The 13966-nt window shown below is 43.8% G+C and overlaps 1 protein-coding gene across 2 annotated transcripts in view; it reads left to right on the top strand.

The window, feature by feature from the left end:
- VSIG10L2 (V-set and immunoglobulin domain containing 10 like 2) overlaps nt 1-13966 on the top strand; it is a 488239-nt gene that overhangs the window by 188412 nt on the left and 285861 nt on the right. For both annotated transcript variants that reach the window (XM_069614080.1, XM_069614081.1), the window contains one exon: nt 5699-5950. In XM_069614080.1, the coding sequence (XP_069470181.1) occupies nt 5699-5950 (252 nt within the window). The remainder of the gene's footprint in view (nt 1-5698; nt 5951-13966) is intronic.

The following is a 13966-nucleotide window of genomic DNA, read 5'->3' as shown; positions in this document are numbered from 1 at the left end:
TAATAAATGTATGCGTGAAACAAATGTAATTCCTATCCAAGCACCTGCTAAAGACCAGACGGATTGCCTCTGAATCCATTAATAAATGCAGGTGTGAAAGGAATGTGATTCGTATCCAAGCACACGCTAAAGACCGGCTGGATTCCCTAGGAATCCATAAATAAATGCAGGCGTGAAACAAATGGGATTCCTATCCTAGCACCTGCTAAAGACCTGGCAGATTCCGTAGAAATCCATTCATATCCTAGAACCCGCTAAAGACCAGGCGTATTCCCTAGGAATTCATTTTAATAAATGCAGGTGTCTGTTAGGGAGAATTCTCATTTCATGGCTAATTTCCCTTACCTAGTGAGTCCCTCAGCAGCTTTGCTGGATCTCTGGAGTTATTTCTTTCCACTTGGTAAGAGTGTGAGCTTTTCCCCCACTCTTACCTGTGTTTTGCTATGTGTTTTTACCTGTTTTTGGTGATTGTGGACTCTGGAGGACACCACTTCAGTAGAGCCCTTCTTTGTGTGTCACACAGCTCCTTCCGTGCAGTGACATAGGGTTGTCGTTCAGACTTCCCACCGACTCCATTTCTGAGGCTGACTACTGTCCCCCAGAAAAGGGTAAAATTACCATTAACTTTACTTAGTCAAATTAACCACAGATCCAGTACACCCCATTTTACATGGAATGCTGGAAAGGGTTACTCCTTAGCCCTTTTTAATCTGTACCTCCTAAAGCATTGTTTCGCTCTTATAACATTTAGACATGGCTGGTGGCAGTGGTATCTACCCTAATTTTCTACCGCGGTTATCTTATATAACCGTGGTAATATTGTAGGCTATTGTGTTAGCCTCGAACTTAAACCCGCTTGACCAAATGCTTTTTCTTTTGGCTCCGGTGCGGTTTATTCGCCATTTCTTTTTGTTAAACTCCTTCTTGTGTTTTACTTTGCGCAGCAAACTAGGTTTGCCTCCTTTGTTCACTGTCTTTTGGCGGGCTTCTGCCAAGAAGCTCTCCTCAAGGCGCCTGGGTGTCTAGGTGGGCTGAATGTGAGGGAGGGGTGTACTAACCCCTGCACAGGGTATCCTAGGACACCCAAGTCGCACTTTTCCATGATTGGCTGAGGTGGTTGTCCGGGCTGGAGAACCCCCCTGCTGGGTGATTGACAGCCAGGCTATGTGAATGGGGGATTTTTGCATAAAAGGCAGGTCTCTTGGGCTGGAAGGCAGAGAGTCACCACTGGAACTACAAGGAACCGAAGAGAAGTGGAGGAAAGGTCGACTGCTGCTACTATCCCGTCCCAGTGAAGCCCTGCTGCAGTCCTGAGCTATCTACTCTTCAACGACTAAGAGAAGATCCAGTCCGGATTCTTCTTCCCTTGAGTCTGGTGGGGATAACCAGCTCATCTTCTTCAGCCAGAGGTCCCCTTCGTGGTCGAAATCGCTGCACACTGCTGTAGTGGTCTGGATAACCACCTGAAGAGCCTCTCCTGCTTTTAAGGAGTTCACCTTTTATTCATCGTCGCTGCTGCCGGCCTCATCCCTGTGTGGTATAGACCCCCTTCATCGTCCTTCTTCGTGCCGAAGCCAGGAATTGTGGGTCTACGGGAAACTACCAGGAACAACTGCTGTGGCAGCAGTTTCTTCTTTGAAAAGGTACTGTGTCCTGCTTGAGGAATCCTGGGTGAAATCCCTATTTCTCGCTTATAAGGCTTGCCCTTATTTTTCCCTCCTTCTTATAACTTTTGCTTCCGAACATTTGAAAATATCTAAAGTACTCTTGGCAATTTTGAATTGCAAACTATCCGACGTGTGATCCTCGACACAGGAACCCGGTTCCACTTGACACTGGCTCCGGCCTCTTGACTCTTGCATTTCTGTCTATGAGTGTTCTTCGATTTCGTTTGCCTAACTAACATATTGCCTATGATTTATGCCCCCAACTCCCTCTGGGTATCTCAGGTGCTAAGTGTGTTTTTGCCCCAGTAGCATTTCTTGTCGCAGATACGCGTTTATTTAGTAGACCGAACTGTCAAAAAGTGATCGCAATCGTATTCACGGTAACGTGTATTGTTCCATAATACCAGTTCTCTCAAACACAGGGTACTTACCCTGATTCCTACCGTGCAAAGTGAATTGGTCAGTTGTAGTGTATTTAACGTGTGGTTTTAATTTTGATAGAAGTGTTGTGTTGATAATGAATGGTTTAAAAATAGATATACTTATATTTTTTACCTGAAACCTTGAGTCAGTGTTTGCTTGAGTCACAGTGATTGTGGTCCCTTTGTGTAATCTCTTCTTCTGGTCATATACCCTTGAAATAAGCCTGGCTGCTCCGCTACTGCTACCACTTTAACATAGTAATACAAGCTTGTACCAAAGGTAAAACTTGTATTGCCACCTGTAGTCTTAATTGTGTGTAGTGGTCCCTAAGGGCACTGCACAGGATTCTGCCTAACAGTGTCAAACGAATGTGATTTCTATCCTAGCACGCACATACCAGGTATATTCCCTTGGAATTCATTTTAATAGATGCAGGTGTCAGCAAAGGTGATTCCTATCCTAGCACCTGCTAAAGACCCGGCAGATTCCCTAGGAATCCTTTCATATCCTAGCATCTGCCAAAGACCCAGCAGATTCCCTAAGAATCCATTCATATCCTAGCACCTGCTAAAGACCCCAGCGGATTCCCTAGGAATCCATTCATATCCTAGCACCTGCCAAAAACCCGGCAGATTCCATAGGAATCCATTCATATCCTAGCACCTGTTAAAGACCCGGCAGATTCCCTAGGAATCCATTCATATCCTGGCACCTGCTAAAGACCCGGCAGATTCCATAGGAATCCATTCATATCCTAGCACCTGCCAAAGACCCGGCAGATTCCCTAAGAATCCATTCATATCCTAGCACCTGCTAAAGACCCGGCAGATTCCATAGGAATCCATTCATATCCTAGCACCTGTTAAAGACCCGGCAGATACCCTAGGAATCCATTCATATCCTGGCACCTGTTAAAGACCCGGCAGATTCCCTAGGAATCCATTCATATCCTAGCACCTGCTAAAGACCCGGCAGATTCCCTAGGAATCCATTCATATCCTGGCACCTGTTAAAGACCCGGCAGATTCCCTAGGAATCCATTCATATCCTAGCACCTGCTAAAGACCCGGCAGATTCCCTAGGAATCCATTCATATCCTGGCACCTGCTAAAGACCCGGCAGATTCCCTAGGAATCCATTCATATCTTGGCACCTGCTAAAGACCCGGCAGATTCCATAGGAATCCATTCATATCCTAGCACCTGCTAAAGACCCGGCAGATTCCCTAGGAATCCATTCATATCCTGGCACCTGCTAAAGACTAGGCGGATTCTATAGGAATCCATTCATATCCTAGCACCTGCTAAAGACCCGGCAGATTCCCTAGGAATCCATTCATATCCTAGCACCTGCTAAAGACCCGGCAGATTCCATAGGAATCCATTCATATCCTAGCACCTGCTAAAGACCCGGCAGATTCCCTAGGAATCCATTCATATCCTAGCACCTGCTAAAGACCCGGCAGATTCCCTAGGAATCCATTCATATCCTGGCACCTGCTAAAGACCCGGCAGATTCCATAGGAATCCATTCATATCCTAGCACCTGCTAAAGACCCGGCAGATTCCCTAGGAATCCATTCATATCCTGGCACCTGCTAAAGACCCGGCAGATTCCCTAAGAATCCATTCATATCCTAGCACCTGCTAAAGACCCGGCAGATTCCCTAGGAATCCATTCATATCCTAGCACCTGCTAAAGACCCGGCAGATCCATTCATATCCTGGCACCTGCTAAAGACCCGGCATATTCCCTAGGAATCCATTCATATCCTGGCACCTGCTAAAGACCCGGCAGATTCCATAGGAATCCATTCATATCCTAGCACCTGCTAAAGACCCGGCAGATTCCCTAGGAATCCATTCATATCCTGGCACCTGCTAAAGACCCGGCAGATTCCCTAGGAATCTATTCATATCCTAGCACCTGCTAAAGACCCGGCAGATTCCCTAGGAATCCATTCATATTCTAGCACCTGCTAAAGACTAGGCGGATTCCATAGGAATCCATTCATATCCTGGCACCTGCTAAAGACCCGGCAGATTCCCTAGGAATCCATTCATATCCTAGCACCTGCTAAAGACCCGGCAGATTCCCTAGGAATCCATTCATATCCTGGCACCTGCTAAAGACCCGACAGATTCCCTAAGAATCCATTCATATCCTGGCACCTGCTAAAGACTAGGCGGATTCCATAGGAATCCATTCATATCCTGGCACCTGCTAAAGACCCGGCAGATTCCCTAAGAATCCATTCATATCCTGGCACCTGCTAAAGACCCGGCAGATTCCCTAGGAATCCATTCATAAAGGCTGGCTGTAAAGCATATTTTCACAAGCTGGAGAGTACACCTGAAGAGCAAGCAGCAATATGCCTAGTTTTACTCTTTACTGTTCCACTCCCTCTTACATGCAGTGCATGCAACAGCACATACTTGTTAACATAGACTGTCCCCTGCATGCAACTTACATTTGTACAAAGTGGCCCTTTATGGCAGCTGCAGAGGGAAGGAGTGGAAGGTGAGGTGTGGAGTTGGGCGGTAACGCAGGCGGTATTAGCCCTACCGCCAAACCCCCCGGCGCTATTAGAGCCGGATCACGGGTTTGGCGGTAATGGAATTTCCCATTCCCCACTGAGCCCCTTCGGGAATGCCCCATCTCCCATTGGGCTCAATGGGGAATTTTCACGCTCTTACTGCCGGCGGATTTCCCGCCAGCGGTAATAGCACGAATTTTCGGCGGATTTCCCCCCAGCTCAGAGCTGGGGAGAAATTCGCCAAAGCCCTGATTTGGCGGACCCTTAAATCCGGCAGTAATAGCGCGACCGCTGGATTTAAGGATTACCGCTAAACTCATGATGAGGCCCTAAGCAAAGGAGGCTCCGGTTGAGGGGGTTATTCGCTACCTGCACCCCACAATTGTATTTTGTTAATGTAAATGCTGCTGCATAACATGCTGCAGTCAGTCCTCAGTCTGCACAGCCTTTCACGAGTATGGCAGAAAGGGGCAGGACGTAGAAGGTGCAGCGAAGAAAGCAGAACCCAACCCGGGAGCAATGGAAGCCTTGAAGATTTCCAGCCAGTAGCTTGCAAGTGGGTCTGATAGGGCCACACTATCTGACATCAGGGCATTGCAGGATGCTGTCACTCTCAGAGGATGAGTGTAATGGGAGAAGCACAATCTGATGGTTCACAGAGAGCGTTCCTGTGCTCACGGAACGCAAGGGAGGCCCTTCTGAGCAGAACACCTGCTTGACTGTGGCAAGGAGGGGAGATAAGGACACTGCGAAAGAGTTTCTCCACAAAACATTTTTAAAACCTCCAAAGCCATGTAACGTATTCAAAGCTTTAAGAGCCACGACTGCTCACCTAAGGCTGAGGTTGAGATCACAGTACGCGGTATAAACGGTCTTTCACATGAACACGTTGTAGGCTTATGGACGGAGCAGGCGCTTCTAGCTGCTCTTAGCTTTGGCAATCTGATGCGTTTTGCACATGTTCGAAACATACATTTCTCTGTGAATGGGGCCTTCTGCGTGCCATCATTAGTGAAGAGGAGGTTGTGGTCTTTCTATGAGCGGCTAACAAATGTCTTCTTTTCACTTCCAGCCGTCCCTACCGGAGAGCCAAATTGCTCAGTCGTTGCTACAGCGCAAAATGAATACATCATGCTGTCCTGTGAACTGGGTGGCGGGCTGCCTCGCGTCCTGCTGGACTGGGATACCAACGGCCTATCAGACAGCAAGGAGTCAACCAACATCTACGTCATCAAATCCAATGCAAGCTACAACGGCAAGCTCTTCACCTGCACCGCTCTGCACCCTCTGAATGCAAATGCGAAGCGATGCCAAGTCAGACTAGGTGCGTACTCCACATGTGCTCCTCCTTGAAAGACATAGGACACAGCGAAAGCGCTTCAGCTCATTATTAAGGCCCGTCCACGGATGAATCCCCCGTTGGGTCAGTCTCAGTGGCGTGTCCAGCCTCTTTCGACTGAGGTGGTCCAAGTGGGGCACTGATTTATGCAGGGGTGGCATGAAGTGTGAGCGCGCGCGCGCGCACACACACATCTTTTTTCTTTGAATATGAAATCAATAAGCATACAAGACTCTTACAATACATACAAGAACAAGTGATAAAAAAGGCAGATGATATAACAAACCGATCATCCAGAGTAGATAAGACAATAACAGAGTGTCATATGGTATTGTATACATTCTATAACCTAATGCATAAAATACAATTTAAGACAAGCTCATAGTTGTTTAAGATACGTTTCTTAAAATTAAGCAGACAAAAGACGCACAGGACAAACATGAACGAGAGGAGGGGAGGGAAAGGTGTTTATCAAAATATTCCAACAGATTTTAACATGGAAACGCTTGAGATCTTTCCAATTAGAGGTGATGGTTTGAATTGCTATCACCATTAAAAAATCGAAACAAATAGCACTTATTTTTGTCAATTGCTGGTTGAATCATTGTGCTACCAATAAAAAGGAAGCTAATACAGAAATCTTGTTGCAGAAGAAAAATATTTTGAGAGTTTTGCATACATTTTCCCAAAATACCTTAAGATAGACACATTCAAAGAGAACATGTTTGAAGGAGCCTTGAGCATGAAGGCAAGTCCAGCAACTATAATTTTGTGTAGCTCCACCCTTAAGGAGAGTTAGTGCGGTAATGTAGGCCCCATGATGACAGAAGTACAGGGTTTGGAGTAAGCTTGCTGAAACCATAGCTGCGGGTATATACTTACACACAGATGCCATAAGAGTTGAGAGTCTGGTAGTGAACATTCCATCCCACTAGACATTTCCACAGGTTTTCACTAGTTGAACCTAATGACCATATCTTATAAAACATGGAAGCTGTAGAATTTGAGTTAGACAAGTGTTGGATTCTTCCAGCATGGTAGACATTTGCATCAATCAAACTTAAATATTGCTCTATAAATAATATCGGTATATGGTATCTGGTTACCATCTGACTAAAGGTGAGTGTAGTACCTTGAATGAACAGTTGTCCAACAAATGAGAAATCCATTGTCTCCAGCATATACTTATTTTGTTGCCCTTAATCAGAGGATTCATCCAGATGTATTGTGAGACATACTGAGATGTGTTTGTGAAGGATGGAAATAAATAGGCTCGAAGATATGCGACAGATATATTAATACTAGGATAAGTAAGATATTTATCATTTCCCTTAATGTTAGGGCAATCTGCAAGAGTATGGGGGGAGACCACCGCTCTCTCTAAAAGAAGCCAGTTGGGTACATTAGGATCAGTAGGAAAAAACCACAGTTGAGCTTGTCGTAACACAAATGCCATATGATAGTCTTTTAAATCTGGGAAGCCAACTCCACCACAAGCTCGAGGCTTCTTGAGTTTACATAGGGAAATCCTTGGTTTCTTTTTCCCCCAGAGAAATTTGAGAATACAGGAATCCAGTGATTTAAAGAATGAAGCGGGAAAGGAGATTGGGAGCATGTATAGAAAGTATAGTATAACTGGGGAAATCATCATTTTGACAGATTCTAGCCTACCCCACCATGATAAAAATAGGGGGGACCATAAATTAGCAAGCTCCTTTACTCTAGTCAGAATAATTGTAGCATTATGTTTGATAATATCTTTAGTAGAGGATAATATATAAATACCATTTTAATTTTTAAAAAATGTATTTAAATAATGTTTTTTTTCTTTTTTTTTCTTGTTTTTTTGTTGGTAAGAAGTACTTCAGAGGATAACAAATTTTTTTATAATTAATTTTATGACATATAAGGTAATGAACGGATAAATGAAACGTTTATTGTAAACTATATCATTTGAAATAAAAAGAAAAAATACCCATGTATTTAATACTTGCAACACATCATTTAATACCAAAGAGTAAAATACGATGTTTCGTTCAATGTATATTAAGTGGTGGTATCTCTGACTCGTCTGCATTGAGCTTGTATCCTGATGCTAAGGAGAATTGTGCGATGATGTGAAGTAAATGATGCAAACATGTGTCTGTTATATTGAGGAGCAGTAATACATTATCAGCATATGCAGATGTCTTAATTTAAAGACCATCATAAAAAATACCAGTTATATTATCTTCCTGTCATATCGCCCAAGGAAGGGTTCTAGTTCGAAAATAAAAAGGAGGGGGAGAGGGAACAACCTTGACGAGTACCTCTGTGAAGTGGGAAAAATGAGGACATTTGTCTGTTTACAAAGACCGATGTTTTAGGGCTAGAGTACAAAACTTTGACCATAGATATAAAAGGGTCAGTTATCCCATGCCATTTAAGAGCCTCGAACATGTAATTCCACTCAACCCTATCAAAGGCTTTTTTAGCATCAAGTGCTATTGGCGCATAAGGATTAGTAGATTTCTGAATGATGTTAAGAATATCAATAAAGAGTCTGATATTGGCTGAAGATAATCGCTCTTTAACATAGCCCACCTGTTCATTATTAATTACATTTGGAAGATATGGAATAAGTCTATTAGCTAGAATCTTGGCAAATATTTTACAATCAGTGTTAATAAATGAGATAGGTCTGTAATTCTGGGTCATTTCAAGATCTTTGTTGGGTTTAGGGAACACAACAGCATTGCTTCTGAAAAGGTTCCTATAGCTTTTTCATTAGCAATGAAGGAAGTGTAAAGTTCATTAAGTTTGGCATATAACAGATCATTGAAGTGGGCAAAGAAGTCTCTAGGGAAACCACCCGGGCCCAGTGCTTTACCTTTTTTGTGTTCTTTAATAGCTTTACTTTTTTCACAGGGGCAAATGGGAGCATTTAATGTCTAGAAATGTGTGTTTGAATATGAGTTGTGGTGTATATGCCTAAGAAAATCATGAGCTTGGGCACTATTTGGTGGGGCTTCAGAAGAAATAGTTTTTGGTAAAAAATTGAAAATGCTTGTAAAATTCCTTTATCAGAGAAGATTCTATTGCCGATCTGATTTTTAATGACTGCAATTTTAGCTTTATCCCTTCTCACTTTAAGATAAGATGCAAGATATTTACTGGATTTATTAGAAAAGTGATACATTTTAGATATGTATTTTAGAAGATTAGCACATGAGTATTGTGTAGCCATATTGTTATACTGTATTCTGAGTCTAGTATTTTTTGAAGAATTAAAGTGGAGTTAGAGTGTATATACTTAGATTCTAGGGATTTAATTGTTTTAAGAATATCGTCCACTTCTTGTTTAAGCTTTTTCTTTTTAATAGCAGTGTAGGGTATGATATGCCCTCTGAGTACGACTTTATAGCAATCCCAGTTATTTACAATGGAGGTGTCTACACTCAAGTATTCTGAGAAGAAATGTGTGTGATGCTGCTGGATAAACTGTTTAAATTGTTCATGTTTCAGGAGGGCTGAATTAAATCCCCGTCTACTATGTTTACATGAATTTTGTGGGCTGGATAATTGAACAGGAACAGGCGCATGATCTGATACAGTTATACATTCTATCTTGACATCAAGCAAACGATTAGTCAAGGATTTAGAAATAAAGACATAGTCAATTCTTGAGAATGAGTTGTGAGTAAAAGGTATATTCTAAGTCGGAAGGATGAGTTATGTGCCATGCATCAATGAGGCCTAGTTCGGAAGCAAAGTTGGCAAATTGCAGGTGGGATTTCGTTTTTTTTAAACGTACATTTGATTTCCTATTGAGTAAGGGATCCATAATCTCATTACAGTCAACACACACAATGAGGTTGTTAGGGCTGGAATTGAGGATATGATTTCTTAACTGAATCCAGAATGCAGAATCAGGATTGGTAGGACCATACACATTTCAAATCGAATATTCAGTAGAATCAATAACTAACTTAACCAGAATCCATCTTCCCGCATCATCTGATTCTGTGGATATATTCTTACATTGGAAATGTTTGTTGATGAGGGTGATGACTCAATTTCTTTTCCCATTCACCGCACTAGAAAACACTTGACCCACTCATAAACGTTTTAGTTTAGCCGCTTCTACCCGAGAAAGGTGAGATTCTTCTAGACAAGCTGTTAAGATGTATTTCTGAACTCTGACCTGGTGAGCAGAGGTTCAGGAGGCCAGCCTAGTTTCTTGGAACAGGGTAACCATCTGGACAAGCCAGACCAATGAAGGGAGCTTGCCAGCGGTCAAGACTAGGTATCAGGAGGGATGAGGGTGACTGAAAGACCTCAATGAGCACAACGAGCAAAGGACACTTACAAATCACTCCCAGTCAGGTGTAGATATATTAAAAATACAAATACATTTATTTCAAGGCCTTTGAGTTTCAACACACAAATCAAATCACAGTAATTATTTTAAGCCAACATAATCATATCTAAATACATATATACAAGACCAATGGGGTCTAAAGGGTTAATGCACAAACTGGGTCCACACCTACAAGGGGAAGGAAAACAGGCAGTGCAAATAGTCTTTAGTCCCTTATGCATCCAACACACTCCTAACTAAGAGCAGTCCAATACCTAAGAAGAGTGGAGCTTAATGCTCAAATGTACATGCAATGCTGGCGCACGCGGTAGTTCAAATGGGCAAAACGGGATCTCTTCAGGGGTCTTTAGCAGCTCAGGAAGGTGGGTGAGGCGATGAAGAATAGGTTCCCACTATTCGAGGAGGGCCTCCACTTGAGGGCAGAGTCGATTGCAAGAGTTGGGAATAGGTTGCTAGTTTGCAATAGCAGTGGGAAGGAGAGGGGCCCTCAGGGGCCACTTGTGTGTAAAAATGGATGGAGGCTCTAGTGCCACCGGTTAGGGTTGCGATTACTCACCGACCCACCGCGCACTCCGGACCTAACTTTGGCAGTCGAGTCCACTTTGGTTGCAGGTTCAAGTGCAGCAATTTGGCGGCTCTGCGGCTTTCAGCGACGAAGATACAGCGATGATTCCCAAATGGGACAGTGGCAATTTCTCCACTCCTGGTGGATAGATCAGGCCAGTTTCACTGCAGCAGGCTTCAGGGGCAAGAGGGGCACAAATGCAGCGCACCTGCAAAGTTTGTCACCACGGCTGGGCGACACGGTAACCGCATATACTCCGGTTTGGGTGCACTCACTTTACTCCAGACCTGGGAATGCCAAGTGTACGAAATTCAGTGTGAGAGTGTCGTGAACACAGAGTTAGCGACGTACCAAGTTTCGAGGGCCTCCAAAAAACGGCGGCGGTATCAGGGCAAAGAGTCTGCGTAAGCTGGTCAGCACACTGATTGGCCCAGGGACACTTCAGAGAGAGCTTACTTGCAGGGTTTGATAAAGGTGCTGAGAATAGTTGGTCCCACTATTCCAACTGGTCGAAGCGTCTTCACAGACCTCCTAGGATGATCAGATGCAGAGGGGTCCCACGAAACGTCAGCGGGCTCAGGGTGCCAAAACTTCGAGCGGGTCACCAGCGATTCCTCGACTCGGCTTATTAGTTTCAGGATACTTGGATCCTATCCTTCGTTCAGTGAGAACTCCAGAGATCGACATGGTATGGGTGTTTGGGGCCTTGTCTTATCCAGTAACTCCTTTGCGCCAAAACAAAGAGGACCCAATGGGAGATCTGCTCACATACAGGCATACCATATGTGGACCAATCATGGACCACAGTGGTCCCAGGCATTCACAGCACTCCAGCCTCTCTGGCATTGATGATGTGTATTGGAACCAGACGTTCCAGCCCACTTCCTGGAGGCACACACATAAGGCATGCAGAGGCCCGCGAAAGCGTGGCGCTTCGCAGGAGAATGCATGCCCAAATAAGGACTGACTCGACTCGACCTGGTGAAGGTGAAGGGGCAGGATGGCCAAAGGACAGGCCAAAGAACCTTGTGGCATGGCCATTTTGGAGCCAGGCCACCTGTTCGTGCCAAACACTGTAATCGCGGTTTACCTGGCAGGAAAGGGTTAAAAATATGCAAAATGATAAGCTGCCACCAGCCCTGTCCAAGGCACATCTGCACTTCTCCTAAAAAATCCTTCAAGAGTATCCTGGGCCTTTGGAACTGACTAATAGACCCAAGTGCACTATAGTGGAAGGTACTCTGTGCACTTGCAACATGTTGCAGAAAAGTTGCAACATTGACAAGGACTAAGGGAAACAAAGTCTCCCAGCACTGACTGTCTTAAGGGCAGGTCAGTTTCCCCATAAAAAGTGAGCGGAAAGCCCAGAGGAGCGCAGCAGAAGGCTGTGCTCTCAGACGAAGGTGTTAAACATCAGCAAAAAGTTGGGGGGGGGGGGTCACACGTTCAGTCTTTTGATCGGATTATGCAACCCTTTAACATTCCATAAGGTTATGTTAAACTAGATAAATGACAAAGGGACTAATGTCACCCAAGTATAAATCACTATTATAAATGAATAAGGCTTAAGAATGATATGATCTTTTATCAAAAACAAAATAAATAACAGCCGCTCAAGAAGTGGTGTTAAGGTATTCAGCAGCTGCATTAATGGGCTAAAGGGAGAGAAACATAAGGGAGAAGGAAAGACAAAGGTAAACAACATGGAATTCTGTAGTTTCCAAGTAAACCAGATAACATTTAAAAAAGTAGTGGCTAACAGGAAACAGCCACTCCAAACCATGTTGGGATTGGAACAAAGAATAGTGGGGATGGAGAGCCAGACCCAGAAGGGCTCACTCAGTACCCCGCTCCAGGTAAAGGATACTTCATGCCGCACATTTAAATTCAGGTAGGTGGTCTGCATACATCCATTTCCTCTCTTCTGTGGCTTTGAACGAAGTTGCGCAGATCAATTGGATTTTGGAGGGTGGATGTCTGACCTTTAGGAGTAGCCTTCAGAAGGGCTGGATGAATGACTCTGTATCTGGCATGTAATTGCCCTAGAGCAGGCCTAAATGTGGAGAGTTATTTTCTTCTTGCTGCTGTGGCATCAGATGCATCTCGAGACGTAAATATTTTGGTGCCTTTCCACGTGAGTTGCCTTTTTCGTTTTGTCCATGATGAGCAGGACGTGAGTACATTAGAGCTTGTGGAGCATTTTGAGAAGATATTATGGGTCCTACGCGATGTGCCCTTTGAATGTTTAGCTGCAAGGGCGTAGGAAGAACCAGGAGTTGAAGAAGCATGTAATATAGGAATTGAATGGGATTGTCTTTTTCAACATTCTCTGGCAGACCCACAATTTGTAAATTGTTCCTATTTTCCAAATGTTCAGCTTGCTTCTGCAAAGAGTTCACTGAGTTTTCTAGTGTCGCCACTCTTCCTGTAACATCTCTAGCATCCCAGACCCTTCTTTATAGTTCATTTATCCTTGATTCAAAAGTGGAACATTTATCGTCTAACATTTGCAATTTGGCAGTTGTGACCTCCATACATGGCTTAAGGGCTTTAATCTCTGTTAGAATATTTTGCATGACCGGATCTTGTAGGTCATCCTTGGGTGTGGGGGATTCACTTTTCCGTCTTTGAGGGGCACTGTTGGTTGAAATTAAGGGCAAGTCCTTAGGTTGCCCTTTCTTGGAAGCCATACTGTGGCAGGATATCTGGCACTCAGTTTGCACAGAATTTCTGCTCCATAATTCAGTTAATATTGAGGGTGCAATCAGAAAGTTGTGACTTATTGTGTAGTGAAGAAGGTCATATACGCCAGTCGCCTAGTAGTTTGTTATGAAATTGTGGTCATAAACTTGCATAGAATATCTGCTCCAAAATTCAGTCAATGGTGAGTAGACCAGAAAAATAGTATGCCCTATTGTTGAGAGATAATCCCCATATAAGACAGCAATTTATACTTTGTTGTGAAATTGTGGTTAAACACTTGCGCACAATTTCAGCCCCAACATTCAGACAGTAGCAAGGAAGCCACATAAATACTGCACCCTATTGATGAATAAAGAGTACCCTGTAAGCCCAC

Source organism: Ambystoma mexicanum, chromosome 9, assembly GCF_040938575.1.
Source record: "Ambystoma mexicanum isolate Mex_15411 chromosome 9, UKY_AmexF1_1, whole genome shotgun sequence".
NCBI classification, from domain to species: Eukaryota; Metazoa; Chordata; class Amphibia; order Caudata; family Ambystomatidae; genus Ambystoma; species Ambystoma mexicanum.
This window is presented reverse-complemented; position numbering and strand designations above follow the sequence as displayed.